The sequence below is a fragment of the Cyphomyrmex costatus genome, unplaced genomic scaffold, assembly GCF_001594065.2.
Source record: "Cyphomyrmex costatus isolate MS0001 unplaced genomic scaffold, Ccosl1.0 scaffold143, whole genome shotgun sequence".
In the NCBI taxonomy this organism is placed as follows: Eukaryota; Metazoa; Arthropoda; class Insecta; order Hymenoptera; family Formicidae; genus Cyphomyrmex; species Cyphomyrmex costatus.
The window spans coordinates 13,136-37,470 of NW_017275424.1; the positions used below are offsets into that span (position 1 = coordinate 13,136).

The following is a 24,335-nucleotide window of genomic DNA, read 5'->3' on the forward strand; positions in this document are numbered from 1 at the left end:
AGAGAGAGAGAGAGAGAGAGAGAGAGAGAGAGAGAGAGAGAATAAGGGAGCTCGCTTTTCGTCGCCTTATTTTGTAAACGTGCGATGCACGCATAAAAAAATATTTTGTCAAGTTGGAAAATCAACGATGAAAAGCATAACATCGTTTTTAAAAATTGTTTTGCCGTGCGCGTGCGCAATTAGAGATCATCAAATAAGAGATACGCAAACTCCGAGCGTTTGCAAAAATATGGCGGCTTTCCATATGTTCGTGATATTTGTGTGTGTAAACAAACATACCACGTTTTACTCTGTGAATGGGAATAAAATATTGTTTGTGCCATTGATTTCGCCATATTTTTCTATCGACGCCATTAACCAATCCCGTCGCAGCTTCAATTCCCGCATCTCCTACTTGAGAATCTTTAGTGCGCATATACATACGCGCTGAAACAGGCTCTCAAGTCATTTGAATATCTTTTAATATGATCTCTTTTGTTATTGAGCGCATGATAGAACAATCCTCTTAATCCGTCGGATTTCCACGCTGCGTTCTTGTGCGAACTGTCTTTCTGTTATTTTATTGTACCATAAAAAATTGATTACTTCCCGTTTCGCCATCGCTAAAGTACATACAAACGAATGGTAAATCCCTCTCCTCGCGTTCACGTGAATACCGTTTTGTAGTGTTTCTTCACTTCCTTTTCGTACATTTAATTTTTATTTCCTTACTCATCGAAGTAGGGTGAAAAATGTGTCCGTCGTTAATCAGATAGTAAAAAATCGGTATTAAACAAACAATTCGATATAGTATATATTTGTCCTAAATATTGAATTTTATATATGTATACTCCAGGCCAAAATTTAGAAATACTATTTAAAATTTGACATCTTTTGGGACTATAATTATTTATTCAAATAGTTGCAAAAGCATTTTAACAGTATAATTCTTTAGGTTCAATAACTATACTATTTAAAAACACATTGTCAAATTTTAAAAAAGTTTTCGAATTTTTAGCTTATAGTGTATGTATACATACAGGGTGTCTCATTTTAAATAATGCATTAAGATTTTTGGAAAACTATGGTAGATACGAATTAGATTTCAAACAAAAGTTATAAGGTAAATTCCAATGACCGGACACATCCCAGTATTCGATCACTTTGAAAAACAATATCGCTCATTTTAACAGTTATTAATAAAAATAGTAGTATTATTATAAAAAAATATTACATTTGATGATAATTGATAAAAAAAAGTAAGCCAAATAAATATTTTTACATTAAAGATTTAGGCCCGTATTCAGTGCGCTTACAACGATGTTAGCGCTCTAAAGCTCATTTTACAATCGCGTAAACGTAGTTGTAAGTGGCTGCAGTTGTAAGAATTGACTAATCACAATCGAACATTTTTTCGTATTTGACTGTAATTGGTTTAATTCGTACAACTACAATCATTTACAACTACGCTTACGTAATTGTAATGGGCTTTACATGCTACAGTTTACGCATACTACAGAATTTCAGAGATAAAAGCGCACTGAATATGAACCTTATTAAACAAGTTTGCATTTATAATTTGATAAAATAGTAACGAATTATTAGCAAATTAATTTTTAAATTGATATTTATAATAACAAAGACAATAAATTGACCTTTGTATTATTATATCTTATTTTTAGCTAAAAATATAAAAACAATTTGTTGCGTACTTTGCGGGGTTACGTCCGGCATTAGGCCATGATCTATTTCGATTGGCTGATTAGCACACAAACTTCCATAATAGTGATCGTAAGACGTAAACTTAAGCTGATGAGATAATCAGAATATTACTTTAGGTTACGTAATCTAACGGAAATGGAAACTAACAGTAAACTTATCCATAATTTTGCAATTATTCACAATATGACAAATTTCAACCGGTTGAAACTCGTTATATTGCGAGATTATGGATAAATTCACTGTTATTTCCATTTTCGTTAGATTACGTAACCTAAAGCAATATCCTGATTAGCTCATCGACTTAAGTTTACGTCTTATGGTCACTGTTATAGAATTTCGTGTGCGGTAGCCCTTACTGGGCATATATATACCTTATGGTTTGAATAGAAAGATAACATACCACTGTTTTGATCATGAGTAGCGTTATTAAGGTCAGGTCAAGGTCACTTTGAATTATATATGTATGTATGTGTATATATATATGTATACATATATATACACACACGCGCGCATACACATAAGATAGTCCATTTTAATTCGTCCACTAGACACTAGAGTATTTCAAAATACTTAAATTTAAAATAAAAATGTTTTAGACAAAAGTTGCTTATAGTTACAAGAGGCACAGAAAATGGTAATTTTGTTTGCACTAGAGAAGATATCTAATTAAGATCAGATCTCTCAAGGCTACTTAAAACTTTTTACGTAGAATTATATACTATTTACTTAATATATGATTCTTTTAATTATTCTGCAAATAAAAATATTAAGTTAGAGGTACCAAAAGTTAAAGGTACCAAAAAGCCAATAGTTTACAAGATATTTTGAATTTTATTCTGGTAAATATTGAAATATATTAAATATCTTACAAATTTTTAATTTTTTGATAATCATATCTTAATAATGAAAAACAAAATCTTAATACTGAATAATTAAAAACAAATAAGTTTATTATAAAAGATTACAAATTACAACCTACATCGTGTCATTTTTAATATTAACAATTATTACAATTTTAACGATTCAAATTAATTGTCATCGTTATAATTAAATATTAAAATCAAAATTCATGATAATTAAAAAATCAGCCATTATAAATTAGAGTAAATAAATATATTAATTAATACGCTCTTGTAATCTAAGTGTTACAAACGGATGTTTTAAATAGAAAGTAACTTTGAATCTAAGACAGAATCTCATTTAAAAAATGAAAAAATGACGTCATGTTAACATTGATTATTTTTAATTATTCAACATTAAGACCTTACTTAGCTCGTAACTCTATTTTTATTTTATTCATATCTTAATACTTTTATGAATATAATAACGAGATGAGTCAATTGAAGTAAAAAAAGTACACAGTTGCTTTAAAAAAAGGTATGGAGGCAAAATAGATAATTTTTTAAATTAACAACCCTTTGTAACTGAACAACTTTTGTCTGAAACATTTTTGTCTTAAAAGATTTTGAAATGTTTTTTTACTGGATGAATTGAAATGGACCACCCTGTATATAATGTATATGTATACAGGCATTATACTGTGTTAAAACTGCTACAGCGGCTCCAGCATATAAAAAAAATAGTAAGAAATATCTAATTAACATATATTCGATTCCAAACGGTTCCGGAGTTATAGGATATTGAAGTAAAATGATATCTCATAATACATATGTTGCTTAATGTTTGTTATTCTATTTAATGTTTTACGAAGATACGAAAAAATTCGTCACATCGTTAATTTCGACACATTTTCTGGCATAAATTAGTAAGTTATTTTGAACTTTTTGAAAAATATTTCAAGTTTTACGCATGATATCGATAGCATTAAGTATCACTACTTATAATATTATTCTGAATCTTATTTTGAGAACGAATGAAAGATCTAAGGCTGCATTCGGGCAGCGCGCTATTAGAGCCATTTGTGTGGTACGTCCTTGTCTCATGTCTAATGGACGACGAAGATAAAATGAAACAAATAGCGCTAATAGCGTCTCCGCGAATCTAGCCCTAGTCTATCAGAATAAGATTCAGGAATCAAAACACAGAATAAAGGACATTAACCAACATTTACTTCGATTTATAATGCTTTGATACTTTAATACTCCGCAACTTCGAAACTGTTCAACATCGGATATATATTCATTAGATATTTTCGACTTGTTTTCATATCTTAAAGCCGCTGTACAGTTTCAATACTGTATATATAAATCACATAAATTACTCGAATCTAATCTGTGAAAAAAATTTGTACATTTTATCCCAAATATAAGTTTCGGTTGTGAATTAACTTTTATCTTTGCTAAATTGATCATATCATTTTCATTCTTCTTATAATTCACTGTTTTAAGATTATTATTTTACGTAAATAGCGACATGTTTTTTTAGGATTTGAGGTAGACAGAGAAAGCTCAAAGAGCTTGATATGAGTATGATTTTATTAAGATTTGTCTTACGCGTTGATTTGAAAAGCAAAAATGTACAAATTAACTTAAGGGACAAGATTGCTGGAACTCAAGATAGTGTAAGGATTTCTTCATGGATGTACATTTTTCATCCTGCTTCGTTATTATACTTTCGCGTTTGATGCACTTTCAAGAGTTTATATATCAAGCTGAATAAAAATATCCATTGATATACATGTTATATCGTGAGGTTTTGAAAATATATATGCATCTCGTAATTGAGAGACAAGGCTTTCTTGCAATATAAACATACATAACACTTGTTTTCTCACAGGACGTTCGTAATATCGACGTATTATTGACGACGATAACGAGAAAAAATAAAGCTAAAGAAGATATATTCCTCCCGTCGCGATTACAACGTAAATTGAAGGTACTTCAATGTCGGATATAACTCGTTATCGATTCTAAGAGTCACTCTCAATAGCAACATTCGACAATAAATATTTGTAATAAGTACGATCAGAACTGCTCCCAAATTCGTAACCATTTTAGAAAGATTCACATATATTAAGAATTACTTTTAAGAATGAAAAAATGTTAAATAAATATATAATATGTGCATTTGGTGCATACTGAAGAATTTTACTCAGAATATTAATAATCCCCATACAGTTCTTATATAAAAAGAATTTTTCTCGAACTCTTCAGATAAATAAGAATTTTGACGTTATCTGTTAATAAACTGAGTGCAATTCGCTACAAAAATTCCTCACTTACTCGCGTTCACTTTTCGCTTGTAAATAAAGAATCGCGATTTATATTATAGACCGCGGACAAAATACGCTAGTACATATTAATATTGACTATACATTTATATGCATGTTATAACTTATTGTTAGCTGTAAATTAACATAAATATAACAAAGATGAAAAATAACGTACTATTACGCTCACTGCTTCTGATGGTGACCATTCGATCACAAATTAGCATTCTCATATGTAGATATATAAATATATATAGTTTGAAAATAATGGATTACTTGTAATATTGTGATCTCTCTCATTACAATTTTTTCAATAACAAACGATAATGTTACATTTTTTAAAAATTTAAAGAAATTTAAAGAGTTTGATAATATAACGATTAATAATATATATATATATATATATATATATATAAAGAGGAAAGTCGCCTATATCGTAATCCTTAAGAGAGATTAAACAAAAATTTTAACAAACGTACTGAAGAGACCAAAATAGCAATGTTACTACTAGCATCACAGTTGTGTTGTCACCTTCAAAAAAATGTTTTGTTTAGAAATTACAATAACAGTATGATTTAACTGTCGGTACAACTTAACCAACTCTTAGCTCTTCCTTATGTCACTATAGATTTTATGTATGTTAAATTGTCCAATTAGCAATATAGACAACTGGAAGCCTAAAAGGTTCTAAAAAGTTATTGAAAGTTAGTGAAAAAGTAACAGAAATTATGATGATTCCTTAGTTTTTAAGTAACAGTTACGATTACAACTTTTTATTCCCAACTTTGTTTAAATTTCTCTGCGTGCGTGTTTTATAATTATAGTACCATCGGAAAAAACCATATAAAATAGCAATATATTTAATCTTAAATATTGAAATACTTATTATTTATTGCCATTTGTGTGTGAGAGACTATTATTCATATAAATTATTATAATATATGTTAAACTCATTTATTACTAATCACAACCTTCAACATTATGAATATTACGATATCTACGAATAATATCAATTTTTCTACAAAGTACCTCGGACCATAAAAAATATCTAAGACGCAGAGGAACACAAATGCGAAATTTGTAATATATGTATTTTATTAAATAAATTTCAGAAATACCAAAGCTTTGTTTAATAATACAAGATAACTACTAATATAATGGACTCTAGCGATATTCAATAAAATTAAAATTATTTAACGGGCAAATAAGAGTAAATACTGCGCGGTTATAGGTGCGCTCTAATAATATATGATGATGACCCTTTTATCTCCTCATGTGGAGCATAGGACGTCTACAGACCTCTTCTGCTTTTGTCCGAGGCCTATATTCGTTTCTCGAATCAAATTGTTTTCGGATTTGCGAGTGATTGATCTACAGAATCCTACCTCAGTCAGATATTAGAGACAAATATCTAATGATATGTATACTACTGATGTATAGGACCTACAGTTTAACGCCGAATCCGAACGGCGTTGATGATCTGATGATCATAGATTTTTTGATCACCAGGTGGAGCCATTTTTTGGTTCATTAAACGCGAAAAATCGTGTTTGGGTGCACGTGGGATTGAACTCGGGTCTACAGATCGCGAGTCAATCGCATCGAGCGGTGAGCCACTCGACGCCTCTAATATAATAATATCTGTATATTTAAATAATTATTACATACATGACGTAAATTTCTACATTATAAATGTTGAATCTTGTTTGATAAAGTAATTTATAATGACAATTATATTAATTTTTGACATATTAATTTTCTGAAAATTCTTCTTCAGTGTTTTATTTGAACTAAAAAATTCTCGATTACATTGGTTTTCGATTACATTAAGTCGACAAATCAGTCGCACTCCTCTAACTTGAATTGTAAAGAAGCGTCATCTATTAATTATTGTGTTCAAGGAATTGATCTGTTGCGAACAAATGTATTGCTAATTTGGTATGTCAGTTACTGAAGATGGCTAAAAATTAGTCCAAATGTGGAAGTTTACGTCATATATATAATACCAATTTTTATTGGACCGCTAAATTTGAAACCGAATGAGACAATGTCATAGTGGTCTAAGCTGGATCACGAGTGCTTCTAAATAATTGTGTATGAATTTATATACTACGAATATAAGTCTTCGATTGCGCTGAAATTTTTTCAGACTTGAAACGCAATACTAATAAAAACTATCACAGTGAATTAAATTGTCTAACAATTTAACAATTATTGATGCTGTTTACGCATCTTATATCGATCTTACTAATATTGATAACCTATTAAAAACTGTAAATAATTAATTTTTCGCAGTCTCATTCGATCATATAAGTAATAATTTATATATACATATATTATTGTAGAGCGCACCTGTAACTGCGCAGTGTTTACTCTCATTTGTCCGTCAATTAATTTTAACTTTGTTTTATAATTAATCAACTTTAGTATCTCAAAAATGAGATTCAATTGCAATAAAATTTTCAATAAAAACTAATTCAAAGTTTTTACGAAATAAATTTTGGTTTTAAATTCCTTGAAAAAGAAATATTTCTCGATGGAACTTTCCTCTTTATGTATTTTAATTTATATTGTATCAAAATGACGTGTTTTATGTTTTCCGTTCGTGATAAATTTTTATACAAGAGATTTTCCGTTCAAGTTTAGGCGAATGGTCGTCCAGCAGATAATAGTGGTCATATCTAACATTGAAAAAGCGTTGCCACGTTGGTTGTAAAATTAATTCGGTAAGCAGCTTTGTCAATCACGGTTCTTCTTCCGTTTTGCTTTTTCATTTCTGTTCCGGGATTTTCCGCGTTTTCATTATTATCGCGATTCATATCCAAGTAACGTTGCAATCGACCCGAGAATTGTTTTCATCCTACGCGAAATACATGCTCGTACTCTTATCCCCCAATAACTAAATCCACAAAAACAACTCGCGGTACATAGACTAGATAGGAAAATCTGCATTCTGCGTTCTGACAATTCAGCTAATATATATTAACGACGTTAGCCTGTCGCATGCAGACCACGACAGAATATATTGTATGAATATTTCATAATTACACGTTGCATATGCATGTATGTTTATATACATATACCTTTGTAATATGATTAGATATCTATGCGTTTATACTCTATATCGTACGTATTCTCGTACAATCAGCCTTTCCGAATATATTTCGACTATGTTTTCGCTATTACCTGAGATTAAACATAAACGATAATCGGTTAATTAAAACGGGTCCACAACGAGTTGGCATAATTCTCAACGCGCGTGTTGTTACATCTAATATGTACTGTTATCTCAAATTCGAAAGTTATGACTAAGTAAATATATTAACAATTAGTTTCTTAATCATGATTAGTCAGTAAGCAATTTTGTAGCTCCGCGCATTGAACGTCGCGGTGAACGGTTGGAACCCTCTCTCTTGAAGAGAAATCTGCTAAACGATAAAAGCCAAACTGATCCGATCGATTGCATCGTTTAATCGTATCATTCGTTTATATGGACAAAACTCTAGTACCTATAGGGTACTGCCTACGCCGTTAGAAGCCTCCCTGTTCACATTCCCTTATTTAGACGAAGGAGCGTACTAATCGAATGTAAGGTTTACTGGCAGAGTGCTAGAAACAATAACTAGAACCAATTGCTGGCTGAGCCGAATTTCGTAGAAAGACCACCGATGCCCTTGCCAAACATACTACCGACTTTGCCAACAACGTTCGATGTAACGTTGCTCAAATTGGCCACGTAATTTGCGTCTTCTGTTATCGTCTCAACGATCGTCACTTTTGTCTTAGGTCTCTCCACCTCGTCGTCATTGCCATTCTCTGAAAGCCCTCTGTAATATAAGAAAAACTCAATTAACTTGTCTAGTTATAGCAAAATAAAATACTTTCATCTGTTCATTAAAAATTTCGTTATTTTAATTAGCAAAAATTAAATACAACTGACAACGAGAGTAGGATTGTAAATTCTAATTTTTGTAAGTTTATATTTTAGAAGGATAAATAAAAATTTATAGCTAAAGAAGAGAATTATCTATTTTCACAAAATATATATTTCTTAATACTCTCCAGTTGCGCACCTCTTTCGTCATGTAATTAATGTTAAAAATTATAAATTAAATTTAATATACCTCCCAGGTCAAAAATGTTAAAAATTATTAACATTAATTACATGATTAAAAATTAAAGGACTTACTCTTCGTTCTGAGCGCTCATGGTTAAGGCACAAGTTGCTTCTTCCGTTTTCATCCTCTTGTCTATAGTCTGATATGTCTTCGTATTGAGTTTTTCCTCCATAACACCTTGGAGCTCAAAGTCCGAGTAGATCTTCTTCACAATATGAGCTAGGCAGGTACATTGATACAAATGCAGGCTGTGATCAAGTCTTTCAGACAACCAGTTACATAGCATTTGTATTTGCGCAGTGTACCATTGCTACAGTTTAAATCAAAGTAATTCGATGAAATCTCCAATAATATAATACAAACGTGTCAAAACTGTTCCAATTTCTCTCTAAATATACAATTGAAGGATTTCCTACAAAAACTAAATAAGTTAATTTTTCAAAAAACCTAAATTATGGCGTTAAATTACATTTTATCAGTAATGTCATATCGTGAACAATGTTTTCAGATACAAGAATTGCACTTTGCTATTCCAGAATTGTCTACAAAAATGTTACAGATGTATTTCGCAACTTTTATGAAAAACTTCACTTTTCAGTTGAAATACTTCCGAGACATTTCTGAAAACTTGTTCCGTGCTATATGAGCATTAAATCAATAATTTTTATTGCAAAGATATAGGTATTTGTTATACCGCTATAGGTATTTGCTATACCGCTATATACAATGATATATACAGAGTCTTATTAATCAATTAAATCACCTATTAAGAGCAGGTAGAGTAGACCGAATTGAGTCAAAAAGTCTTATATCATTTTGAAGTTTACGTAATATTTAACGAGATATTAAATCTTAAAGATAGCCGAATAAACGCGTTTGTCCGGCCTACTATTGACAATTCCGTCATTGTTAGCTTGGCGCGCGGAGAGTGGGAAACGCCTCGTGCCGCGCACACCGCTGCGAGCCTCTAAACCGGACGGCACGCTTGAGAGCGATTGAGGGGCATACACGTTTGGCAGTAGTAGGCCGGACAAACGCGTTTATTCAGCTATCTTTAAAGTCTAATATCTCGTTAAATATTGCATAAACTGCAAAATGGTATAAGATTTTTCAACTCAATTCGATCTACTCTATCTGCATCTTGTTAGGTGATTTAACGACACCCTGTATATACGATAGATTGTACAATACTACATATATACGATAGATAAGATGCCAATCATTTTATTGTCCCTACACTCGCAACAAATTTGGTCCTTTATTTATGTAAATATTTCAAGATTTTCCACCTGTGTATCCCATTGACATTTTTCCGGTGCTGAGATCCTCCAGTGAAACTGTGTTGTTTCTCTTCTTTTTTTTAAACTATGAACATACCAATTTGAATTCTTCATCCTTATTTCTCTCTCAGCTTCTCAGTTGCTTGGAATGAAGGAGGGGGATGAGTTTAATTTTTGATTGCAGCGCATGCTCTTTTATGGAAACTGTTTATGGAAGATTGGAGAGATCTCGGATACGATTGGCTAAGTTTACCCCATTCACAGGGACCAGGATCAATCAAACGAAGAAGAAGGAACGGAAAATTTATGATCCGATATAACGACATTTAAATATCGTGTTTCTATTGTTTTTATTGGTACTTTTTGAGAAAATAGCACATACTTGATTTTTGTCATATTTTCATCGTCATGCTATGTAAGCAGGTAAATTCGATTTCCGACAATATATGACATTTGCCAGTATATGATGATTATGCTTGGCTATTGTCAGATTTCTGCCAACATAATAGTATGTAGCACACAAATTGTAATACACGATATTGACTACTTGGGTATGCTTAGCAAAAACTCAGAATAAACAAAGTAAAAATTGTCTAGCAATAGATGTCTGATCTTGCAAGAGATCGCGTTGTAATATATTAGATAAGAACTGATATGTTTTAGTGAGACAGAACGGTAATATAAGATGTGTGAACGATAATATGAAATGAATGATGTCACCATTATCGACATTTTTAATTTGGAATTTAAATTAAATTTTTAATTTCAAATTAAAATTGTCTGTACCATCAACATCGATCAAGTTTCGCCATCATTTCAGCATTTCTTTAAGATTAAAAACTTTTTGTTTCCCAAAAACTTGACTATTTGACTTATTTATAATTTTTATGAAAAATCCTTCAATTATAATATAATTACAGATTCCTTTGCTTGCTATATGTAAAGAGTAACACTTACCTCGAAGAAGGTCAAAATCCACAATTCATCAAGGACTTTGCTGCGAATTTGATCTATGCAATTTCTCATAAAATTTACATAAGCTTGTCCCATTTCCTTCCCGCTTCCTGATACCTTCTAAAAAACAAATCATAAGATATCGATCAAAATATTTTAATAATTTTTTTATATTATCGCACTTGTGATATCTTGTTATTTATTATTATTTATTATTGAGCAAAGCGAGTACCGTAAGACTGAGAATGGAACCAATAAGTGAACCCTCATCGTAACGAGACAACTTGGAGAGTGTTGCTTCCAATACCGTTATGAGCTTATTAATCATTCCTTGGTTCATTCCTGCTGATGTCTTTTCAATCATGTCATCAATCTTGGAATGATATTGATGCTAGAAATCATACGGATATTAATAATAATATAAAAATAATATTACCTGCTGAGCAATATTATTGTTATTTAATGTAGAAAAATTGTTTTACCAATATTTTTTTATTAACATCAATAATATTCTTTTCATTACGCATGCACGTAATGTGCCCTATACCTCAATGCTTTTGCGTGCGGGAAATAGCCAATACCTCAAGCCATTGAGTTATTTCTCTAACCCCACTCTTCTGCGCAAAAACGTTTTGGTATAGGCACATTACGACGAGCACTTGTAATGAAAAATTCTATGTGTAGTGAGTGGGGCATATTTGTTTATAGGTCGGCACGGGCGCGCGTACGCACTCGCTTCGCTCGCGCTCATCCCGCGCTATAAACAACTATCCCCCACTGTTACACAATGTACTATTAAACTCCTCTGTAATATATATTCGTATTAGCAACACACGCTTTCTATGTGTAATTCTTACATTAGAGTACATCTTAAAAATAAAATAACTACATATTCAATAAGTATAAATGAGAATACAAAGTAAAATATTAATTATTATTAATATATAATATTAATTAAATTCGATTAAATCAAACTTTTAGGAATTTTACTACGTTATATATTTACATTAAAATTATTCTGTGTTAAAAAATATTACATTTACAGTTTTACGACTACATTTACATTCTACGATTTTCCGAAAAATTAGTTACTGAATAAGCTTACCACATCAACACCATCGACAGTACAAAGCTTAAAACTCTGATTCTTGGCGTCCAAAATAACGTTCACCATAGCACACATTTCCGATGGTATGATATAATCTGTAGAGATGAAAGTCACGCCTTTTTTAAGCCATTGTTGGAAGGCCGCGTCAGTCCTTTGAATGCACGACTCTACCATGTCGCATGCCATTAGTTTTAGTCTCTGCTCAAGATGTTGTCTAAACTCTTGATCAGGCCAGTGTAACCCGCCGATGAATGATTGCAACGCATCCAACTTCCAGAAAAGATCCTCTGATGTGGCGCACCCGTTTCCCTTAATCTCCCATCGTTCTTTCTCGAAGCCTTTATGAATCGACTGAGCGATCGACGTTTCCATAAGATCAACGTAACGTACTACCAATGGCGCGAACGTGTCGCGTAGATGCTGATGGAATCTTCCATTCTTCAAATTGTCTAAGTTCAAATTAAATTTTATGATCATCTATAGAACTTAGATCTAATGTTAAAACACATTTCTGATATTTAAGATAAGAGAAGATATATCAAGTTAAATCCTATCAGTCATAATCTTGGATAATTACTAAAATTAAAAACTCACCGTCAGTTTTAAGATAATCATTCATTATCTGGAACAGCGGAAAGCTATCCCATGTGTCTGGTGGTTGCTCTGCCAGTACTTTATCCATATCGACGGCAAACAGCGACCAGAAGATCTCGGCATGCTCCACCATAAGATCGCTAAACCAGGCGAACGCCTGCGGTTCAGTGTAGTAGGAGGGGATCGTGAAAATATTGGACATCGCACATATACGGTGGGCATATTTCCTCTAGCTCGGGGTGATGGGGACGCCACCCTGAGCACGGGGCCCTCGAGTACTCAGAAGACACTACTTCTACTTCATAATGTACGTCAGAATGGTCGTAAAACTCGTGATGCTAAGCAAAAAGCGTTTCTTGCATCTAAGATTGCAAAAGATGTAATTATTGATTTGAACGAAACATTGAGAGAGATATCGCAACCGAATGAGACATTTCTCATTTGTGAAAGATATCTGGTAGAAAAAGTGAAAGTGAAATTAAAGTTAAACTAAATACAGCAGCATATGGAGTGCTAGGATAAACACAGTAATAAATTATTTTATTGTTACACTAACAGGGAGAAATGTAGAGTGGATCTCGCGCTGCGTGGAAAGTCATTACGTAAGTAGAAAAAGGTGTAAAGTAGTTCTTAATGTTTTATGTGACAAAAATAAGACATTGTTTTTCAAATATGTTTGGGTAATAATGTTTTGATAAATAACAACCGATGGCTAAAACCTGTTGCAGGTTATTCAGGGTGATGACCTTGATAACATATACATATATCAAGATCAAAGTCATTGTAAAACTCAATTCTAAATAATTACTCCGACATAATTTTTACGCATGCGCGAAAAATAATTTTTACTTCTCTCTTTTCATGATTCAATATTTTTTAATGAAAGAATTATAGAAATTCTAGGGCACAATCACTTGAAATTGTAGGTATTTTTCAAGAGTTTTCCAGATTAGATTAAATTCTAGGACAATTCCAGGATTTAAGGTCATTCAAGCATTACTGGACATCCTATTTAATTTATAATTATATAATATTATGTGTATAAATTAGTTCGGTCCATTTTTTGTGTTCAAAAATGCATTTATTTCAAAACAAAATGAATGAACAGATTAATTGAAGTATTGTCCATCGCTGGTTACTACTTTTTCCTATCTCTCAGGCAATTTTCGAATTCCATCTCGAAAAAATGACTCGTCTTTGGAGGCGATCATCTTTTGGAAAACGGACCAAACTAATTTGTACTCCCAATAATTAAAAAATGATTTCTAGATTTTCAAAAAAATATACTATAGTTAAGTTACTTTATATTATATGTATGACACAAAAGTAAGTGTATGTACATGGAACGTTTGATCTTTGATGTATTTATCCTTTACTTACTGTTTTATGACGGGTTTCATGATGTATACATATGGAGCATGCAATTTGAAAACGTTAACTTTAAAAAATGAAGTTGCTCGTGTCTTTCTCTATATAGAGAGTGAACGTCTCTTAGTTGCAAAATTGCAAAAAGATATCTTAATTTAACGATTATTCTACGTGAAAGCGACTTTCGATGTGGTAATAGAAGCTCTTTATGAAATTATCTACACGATCCAATTGTCTACCACGGCGGCAAGAGAAAATGAATAGCGGATGCGCGTTTGTCTTCTGAGGAGGTAGCGGACCCTTACCACGGTCCATACATTCAAGGCATGCTGACCCTCTCTCTCGAGAGCCCCGAGAATCGACATTCAGTTCTAAAAACTCAACTAATACCTCCGAATAATGTTCTTCATTTTGCTGTAGTAAATCGACGCACAGCTCAGCAAGATGTATGAGATCCTCCAGCTTCTTGCTAGGAGGCACACACACTTCACCGCTAAGATCGTCCTCGATCTTAGCTTCGGCGGATAATTTTGTGTAATTTACCAATGCCGCCGTTTCTAAGCAGTTCTTTATGAGAGCTTTCACTTCCTCCTGTGGCACGGGTGTCACACTATCCTTCATGAGAACGCGTTCCAAAAGAGATAGAGTCGCTTTTAACGCGCCTTCCGGACGCCCAAATGGAAAACTGTACCTATTGCGAGAAAGGACAGTTAATAACATTTAAAATAACAGATAAAAAGTAATCTTTGAGAAATTATATTTGTGAAAAAGTCGATTAGTCAAATTTTAAGAAATTTTTATTGTGATGACTATAATATAATCATTTTCAAATTATGAATAAATTAATATTAATATAAATAAATGAATCTCATAAATGAATTAAATTACAAACACCCTACAAATCATCAAAAGTGAATTAATATAATTTCATCAAAATATCGTAATTCAAAAAGGATGATTTAAAAAAAAAAAGAGTCGTCAAAATCATCACAACTAAAAACATATAACTTAAAAACATTTGTTTACTTAGTTATAAAACAAAAAATAACATTTGATCATACAGAAGCTATGCGTTCAGGAGTTATTTCTGTATTTGGATTCATTGTTAGAATGTCAACGTTTTGTAAATACTGCAGTTCACTTAATCAAGAAGACGAGAAACAGTTTGATATTGAGGTTTACGCAATGTTCACTCCAGTTGAAAAAAATCTTTGAAATTGTTGAAATCAACAATGAAATCGTTGTAATGAGAAATCAAAATCATTGAAATATTGTTGAAAATTCAGCACAAATAACTTTTTGTTGAGATACTGCACACGGTTGGCGGCGCACAATCAAACAAATGATATATAGTTTCGATCAATGTTTTCTGGCAGTCATGTGGCTGATACAGATTAAAATTTCTAATATTCTTATATGCGTAAAAGCTGCAATTGCATATTCCTCTTACACTTACAGGAAAGATGACAGTAAGTACAAAACACAATTTTTTCTATTTAATATTGTTATTAAAATGATTTTAGGGATTAAAATTTTGGATATTTTATATCATTCGAAATATTTGAAGTTAATAAAATATTATTTAAACGAATAAAAATACGTTCAACATACTGTTTAAATTACTTTCTTTCATATTTCCTCAATTATATTTTATCTTGATACGTTTTTATAGCTTAAATGTAAAGACTTAAATGACTTAATTTAAAGACTTAAATCTAAATGTAATATCTTCTCACAAATTACCTTAACAATATTTTGTATTGAGTTATTTATAAAATATTATTTAACAAATTGTAATAAAATCTCAATAAAATTTTAATGAATTGTAATGAAATCTTAATGAGAAATTATGAAAGTTGGTCAATTAATATAAATTTCAATATAAAATTTAATAATATTTCATCATTATTCATTACGACTTCAGTAATATTTAATCTCATTATTCATTTCTTTTTCTCAGTCCTGTTGCTCGTGACACCGAGTGCGGTGACTTCTGTCATATACCTGTGATGCGCATGCATATACATATGTGCAAAGTCATATAGAATCTATAGTTCAATGTCGATTCCGAACGATGAAATTTTATTCGAAAAGTTCTCTTGGCAAAGATATTCTCGGTAGGTTACCATTCCTTCCGAGAGGAGACACGAGCAACGTATATTTTGGTTCTTTCGGAATTTAAACCTGGGATCTCTAACACAGCAGACCAGTGCGCTATTTATGCCACGCTCTCGCTTTCGCGTTATTTATTACAATTCAAGAAAAAATTTTTCATCACACAATATTCATATTGACATACTAATAATGGATTTGGATATGGAGATAATCCGTAAAACGCATAGCTTTTGTATCGAAAGTATCTGTGGAAACTTAAAAAAAAAAAAACATTTGATTATGTTAAGAATATAACTTTTTAAATTGATGTTAATTGATTAGTCAACAATTTTTTATGAAGTTAAAAAATAATTTTCCTCTTTTGAAAAATTTTTTTAAACACATGTGAGTGAAAAATGTCATACATTCAGTTGAGGTGGTTCCTCGTATCTAATATTTCTTGTGAATTTAAACAATTTCCAGTTCAAGCTAACTGTGCGCCGATAAATTCGTTATTACTCCGACTTTTTGAAGCTATATTGCAAATTCCGAGAATATGGCATTTTTCACTAATGTGTGGTTAATCTCATCAGTCCACTTTCATTTAAAATTATTTAATTTTTTTAATTGCATCACTTTTAAAATAAAGAAGTGATATCATAAAAAATTAATTTTCAAAACTAAATATATTGAACATATTGAACATATAATTGTGTAATAGTTATTTTTTACATCGCACAGTTCAAAGAAAATTAGAATTGCTTACCTAAAGTTGGTGATTTGATTTTCGAGAATCTGTCTCAGTCGTTCCTTAATCTCCTGAAATTTATCTTTTTCTTCATGAGTAATCGAGCCCACGCCATCGGCAGATGTTGTGTTACCGTAAACATGAGTAGCACAGAAAGCAAAACCATAGTGTATCAATGTCGGATCTATCATAATCCCGCGATCAATTCTATCCAACAGATCATGAAGGTAACAGAGATGTCGAAAGCATCCGCGCACGCCGTACCTACCATCAGAAAGTATATGCTGAAATCGACATCGTAAACAAAGGTAAAACAAAAAATAATCACACTAATACTTTCTAACTTTCTAATCTTTTCAATGTTTCGTAAACCATATATATCTATGGGGCATTTCACGCCAAATCGGCCACTCAAAAACTTTTGGACTTTTGATTTGGCTGAAATTTTGATATATTATAGTACCCATCGCAAGAAGCTACTATGATTTTTTTTGAATTTTTTTATGAACATAGTCATGATATGAATTTTTTTAAAAATTCGCAATTTTTAAATGCCTCTATAACTTTGCGAAAAATAATCCAAATAAAACGTTTTTTTTTTTTAAATTGTGTGTTTTTTTCTCTAGTTTTCAAAAAAAAATATCAAGAAAAGTTTTAAAATTGTTTTTTAATTTTTTTTTAATTTAATGTAAAAAAATTATTAATTTTTTAAAGTATGACACGTTTAATTTTTTTTTAAAAATTCTCATAAAAACTTAGATTTATTTGATGATTTTTAAGACTAATTTGACCGTGGGCAAATTTTTCCTTCTATTTTTTTTCGAATTAATTTTTTTTTTAATTTTGCATTATTTTACACGATAAAATAATATATAGGTATAAATTCGTGACTTTTTCTTTTTCTAAAATTTTCGGTTCATTTTCAATGTAATAACTTATTTTTTTATATTTACCTATTTAAAAAAAAGTGTTTCCGTGATTGATATTACTTTTATATTAAAATTATCGTTTTCTTATTATGAATTTTTTTACAATACAATTTTTCATTTTTATAAATTGTTATTATTTCCAATCTTATTTGTAAGAGTACGGCTACACTTCTGCATGCAAGAATTAAGCTTGCATGTACAATTACAATTACTTTAGTAATTGTACATGCAAGCTTAATTCTTGCATGCAGAAGTATAGCCGTACTGTTACAAATAAGATTGGGGGGACAATAATAATAATTTATAAAAATGAAAAACTATATTGTAAAAAAAATTCATAATAAGAAAACGATAATTTTAGTATAAAAGTAATATTAATCACGGAAACACTTTTTTTTTAAATAGGTAAATATAAAAAAATAACAATATCAATTAAAGAAGACTCGAAAATTTCAAATAATAAGAATAGTAAGGCTAATGAGAAGCTATTCGCTGTAATTAGTGCGATCATATATAAGATATGTTAAGTGTGAATATTATATACTACGTATGTAATTCCCCCCCTTTTGCGCGCCGAACATCCGTCGATCTTAAAACGCAAATTTAATGAACTACCGTAGTAATATCACAATTTTTGATGCTAATATCAAATTAATTGAATTGATTAAGAATACGTTAATCGTGCCAATTCTCGCAAGTGCCGAATTACATGATTGTCTGTTTATATAGAACTTCTTTCTAACATCTCTCCCAGGCGTCTAAGGTAGGCTCCCACTACATTACCTTACTGATGAGTCTAGTGGAAACCGGGACGAAACGCCAACTCGTGATATTCTTCACAATTCTTATTTTTCATAGATTTAAATTTATTTCCACTTTAATATTATAATTTAAGAATTTGATATGTCTTTCAACATATTATTAAGATCCAATTTTAGATGCTATAAGCATCAAAAATTGTGATATTACTACGGTAGTTAATTAGATTTGCGTTTTAAGTTCGACGGATGTTCGGCGCGCAAAAGGGGGGAACTACATACGTAGTATATAATATTCACACTTTAACATATCTTATATATGATCGCACTAATTACAGCGAATAGCTCTCATTAGCCTTACTATTCTTATTATTAATAAAAAAATAAGTTATTATATTAAAAATGAACCGAAAATTTTAGGAAATGAAAAAGTCACGAGTTTATACCTTATATATTATTTTATCGTGTAAAATATGCAAAATTAAAAAAAAAATTAATTAAAAAAAAAATAGAAGGAAAAATTTTCCCACGATCAAATTTTAGTCTTAAAAATCATAAAATAAATCTAAGTTTTTATGAGAATTTAAAAAAAAAAAAATTAAACGTGTCATACTTTAAAAAATTAATAATTTTTTACAATAAATTAAAAAAAAATTAAAAAACAATTTTGAAACTTTTCTTGATATTTTTTTTGAAAACTAGAGAAAAAAATACACAATTTAAAAAAAAAAAAACGTTTTATTTTTCGCAAAGTTATAGGCATTTGAAAATTGCGAATTTTGAAAAATGCGAGTTTTTAAAAAAATTCATATCTCATGACTATGTTCATAAAAAAATTCAAAAAAAAATCATGGTAGCTTCTTGCGATGGGTACTATAATATATCAAAATTTCAGCCAAATCAAAAATCCAAAAGTTTTTGAGTGGCCGATTTGGCGTGGAATGCCCCCTATATATGTATGCATTTATGAGATACAAAAATACACTTATGCATTATAACAATGTGAAATAGGAACAAAAACTAACAATAAGAATATCAAACAAAAAGTTTTAATTTAAATTGCTAAAGTAGTATTCGCACAAAAGTATTATTATAAATTAATCTTTTCCATTACTTAGAATTTGTAGAGTAAATAAATAAAATAATTTTATCTTTTGTGTGTGTAATAAATCAAATAAGAAATCAATTTCTATTCCTCATTCGATGAAAACTAAATAATAAAAAATATTTGTTTTCACACGCGCACGCACACATACACTTAAAAAATTTTTAGTAAAAGTTTCAATTAGGGAACCAAGCTCCAATGATCTTGATCTTGATATATGTTGTCAAGATTATGACCCTGTGTTGGAGTGACTTCCAACAAGTTTTAACCGTCGCTCGCCCTTCAGTTAAAAAGTTATTAACAAAAAAGTTTCAAAATTGACGCCTTATTTTTGCTGTAGGTAGGGATAATAGGGGCGCACGACTTCCATAATTGTATTATTGCATATGGGTTTCGACTTTCTACGCAAAACAAAGGTCACTCCATACCAACAAATGGGTTAGGTTATTTTTAACAGTAACGGAGCCCCCCCCCCCCCGCAGGGGGGACGGAACTTACTGTATTCACGCATACACTTTATAACATATTCTTGAAACTTTTTTATTAATAACTTTTTAACAAAGGGTGAGCGACGGCTAAAGCTTCTTGGAGGTCACTAAGGGTCATGACCTTAAAGTCTGTTTTTTGTGGCTGAATTAGTGTATATTATTGGAACTTAAAATGAAACAGGCATATGTTTGATATTTGTTGAAAACGAGGAAGAAAGTTCTGGTGCAGTCTAGTGCAGGAACAGAAAACAGATTACTTGACAACATATGTCAAGGTCATTGGAGCTTGGTCTCCTAATCGAAATTTTAACCAATACAAACCAAATTTTTAACCATTATAATTTAAAATAGTATCAAAGAGAGAATAACTCTAATTATAAACAAACTTTTTATCATTAACAAATAACCAAATAACGAATAAACATATAATACAAAATGTTCCATTAAAGTTAGAAGAATTCAGGACACAAAAAATTTATATAAACATTATATTGAGTCTGTCTGACTTTGTTTTCAAGTTAAATATGTTTCTTTTAAAAAATCAAAGATTCCGTGTATACATTTTGAACGTTGGCATTAATATGTGTTTTTTATCTTTGATCCTTGTCAAAAATAAAATAAAAATTGTGATAAATCCATGTATATAAGTAATTCTGCGTCAATATGTTATAAAATCTGTTAGGTGTAATAAAATGAGATACTTTGCAGCTGTCAAAAACACGTATCATTGCTAAAGAAAGCTTTCTTTATCTTTGATTTTTTAATATTATGAAAATTGTATAACGATAATTTAATTTTAATGAATATTATTGTATCATCGAAAATGACCCGATCGGTGTCAAAAAGTCTGAATTTGTATTATTGTATTAATATATGAATTAAAATAATTTGTTAGATTAAATTGGCTCTATTTATATTTTTATATTGATTTTAAAAAATATTATATAACGAAAGTGAAATTTGGTGAAAGAGAAGGGTGGTGGGGATGGGTGATAGGAAGAGGAGGGAGGGAGGGAGAGGGGGTGTGGTGGATCAAAGTTGGTGGAGGTGTGAGTGAAAGATGAGAGGAGAGAGGCGCACATGACGCGGATAGAGAATAAGGAAGAGAAGGAAAAGACGTTACTTCATTTCTCATAAAAATCATCACTTTTCGACCGCTTGTATGTCCAGAACGGCTTGACCAATTTAAAATTTTTTTAGTACAAATTACTCGTGGCGATGCCGCATTTCAGGATATATTACGTGTGATTTAAAATTTTTTATATTTTAGTAGTTATGAACCCCCAAAAATGGACTTTGGTGGCTCAGGATAAGAGACTTGTAGTGTCTTTTATTAATCTTTTAATTTAAATTAAGTAGTAGTTTTTTGAACATGGCAGGAGATACTACCGTGTCTCCTGATCTCGTTAACTATTGCGAAAATTGTAAAATGGTAGAAAACTTTTCTCCTCAGTTTAGTTCATTCTATCCTTGTGCGATAAAATTTTTCATTACTTTTCAAACACACCCTGTATATTTACTCCTAAAGTTATGCTCTATAAAACATCTTATATATTTATATATTTATTCATGAATAAAGAATGGTTAAATACAGGGAATGGAAGTAACTCGTTACTTGTAACGAAGTTACAGTTACAAGTTACTTTTTTGGTAACTTTACTGGTAACTGCGTTACTTTCTTTTTTTGGTAACTGTAACGGTAACGAGTTACATTTTTTGGGTAACTGTAACGAAATTTACAGTTACTTTTGTCGTTACTTTGCACACGATTGAACACGGTTCGATTGGATACATGCTATTTATAACGCTTATCAATAAGACTTGAAGCCCTTATAGACATTCGGCCGTTATGATTCAGTAATTATTTTACACTTCTATCTTCTATGTAATACATAGGACATACAAATATTTCAGTTTGCTGCATATTTTACAGGTTTTAGAATTACAAAATTGTGTTTAAAAAAAATTAAAAAATAAATTAAATAATAGTAAAATGAGAAGGGCTATGAACCCAAAAGCGAAACAGTTTAAAAGACGATGACAATAAGTGTCGAAACGTCGTTTGTTTTTATCTTTGTTTTGTTCTAATATATATTTATACATTTAATTACATTGTCATCGTCGTTCTTATCAGAAATAAACTGTTTCATTTTTGGCTCGTAACCCTTCTCATTTTACTTTTATTTAATTTATTATTTGAGCCATTCTACATTGTTTTTTTTTTAAATAAAACTATATATTTGTCAGTATTACATATAAAAAAAAAATGCAAAAGTACATTTTTAAATTGATTTTAAAAAAGTAACGGAAAAGTAACGAAAAGTTATTTTTCAAGTAACGGTAACTGTAACGAGTTACTTTTAAAAAGCGATAACTGTAACTGTAACTAGTTACATTTTTTACTCGGTAACGAGTAACTGTAACTAGTTACTTTTAAAAAGTAACTTTCCATTCCCTGGTTAAATAGCGAATAAATATAGTATATTCATTATTTACAAGTAATTGAATAGCAAACATACATTTTTATTCGTCATTTGTGTAGCTGACTAATGAGTAAATTTTTATTCAAATAAAAAGGCGAATTATGAATACACTTTTATTGTTTATATTAAATTTATATTAAATAAAAAATTATTGAATAGATAAAAAGTTATTGAATAATGCTCATCTTCGATATGAAATACTTTGTAAAATAGATTAAATTGTTTAAAAAATGATAAGAATAAATTTCATTACCTGGCACAATATTCATCCAACACAAAAACTTGACCAGGTGAGAACCATCCGAGCGAGCAGTAAGGATCGTTCAATCTATAGTCTAGGATCAAGTTCTGCAAGTACTTGAATAGTCCGTGATGGTCAAACTTGCATGGATCCGCACTGATATAGTCTTCCATACCGTGCTTCTTTGCGCGATCGGCGTCACCTTGAATCTTACTTATGGTTGAATTTTTGTCAGCTACGGAGACAGGCGGGGTAGGCTTGTGCGACTGACCAGTCGCCCGATACATTGCCATCACCCACAAGTGACATTCATTCTCGTCATCCGAGGCATATACTATATTGTCGCCTTCACGAACAGCGTTGAAGAAATACCTGTCGAATACACGCGACACGTAATTGCGAATTGAGTGATTAATAAGACATATAACCTTTGTTCATCAACTGTGAAATATCTTACTCATAATTTCTCATGAAAATTTTTCATAATTTTACATATCAACAATTTGTTAAGTAATTATGTAAAATTATAGGAAATTTTTTTAAAATTTTTTAATATTTTCTGATAATTCTTTTCCACCAATAAGAAATAAAAAATATCATAATTTTTTAAAATAATTCGATGAGAAATTTTTCATATATTTAAATATTTTTTTATATCTACAAATTAATATAAAAGGCAAATAAATCTCGCAAGAATATCAACTGCTAAAACAAATTGATGTATGATTTAATATGTAAATATAATGATATAAACGTTTCGATCTTCTAAATGTCGGTCATCTTCAGTGTCATACTTTACTTAAAAATTAGATTTTCTAATATCTTTTTCAACAAGAAATCAGAAAAATTATGATAATGAAAGAAATATGGTTTATTATCTGTGTAGAAATCACAGTTATTTTAATATAATAGTATAAATAAATTATAAGATGTCTTTTACGCCACTATATTTCTTACAAATGGAAAAATAAAAATTTCTCATAACTTCTCATGGAAGAGTTCCAATAAACTATGATATTTCTTACTCCTTGTTGTTGGAAAAAATATCTAGAAAAATTAGAAAATCTGAAAAACTTCTCAAAATTTCTCATGAGATCGTTTCCAGAAATAGAAGAGATTTTTCCATCTTTGTTTTCCTGTTGTTGAAAAAATATACGAGAACATATTAAAAAATTTGAAAGTCAGTTTCTCATGGGA

At 30.6% G+C, this 24,335-nt stretch overlaps 1 protein-coding gene across 1 annotated transcript in view; it reads right to left on the minus strand.

Moving 5' to 3' along the window:
- Nucleotides 1-8,492: 8,492 nt before the first annotated feature.
- Nucleotides 8,493-24,335, minus strand: part of Cadps (calcium-dependent secretion activator 1) — a 33,996-nt gene continuing 18,153 nt past the window's right edge. The window contains exons 6-14 of the mRNA XM_018551702.1: nt 23,151-23,510; nt 17,153-17,398; nt 14,683-14,983; nt 12,925-13,081; nt 12,328-12,779; nt 11,455-11,613; nt 11,226-11,342; nt 9,060-9,298; nt 8,493-8,697 (exon numbers count right to left, since the gene is read on the minus strand). Coding sequence (XP_018407204.1) covers nt 8,493-8,697; nt 9,060-9,298; nt 11,226-11,342; nt 11,455-11,613; nt 12,328-12,779; nt 12,925-13,081; nt 14,683-14,983; nt 17,153-17,398; nt 23,151-23,510 — 2,236 coding nt within the window. The remainder of the gene's footprint in view (nt 8,698-9,059; nt 9,299-11,225; nt 11,343-11,454; nt 11,614-12,327; nt 12,780-12,924; nt 13,082-14,682; nt 14,984-17,152; nt 17,399-23,150; nt 23,511-24,335) is intronic.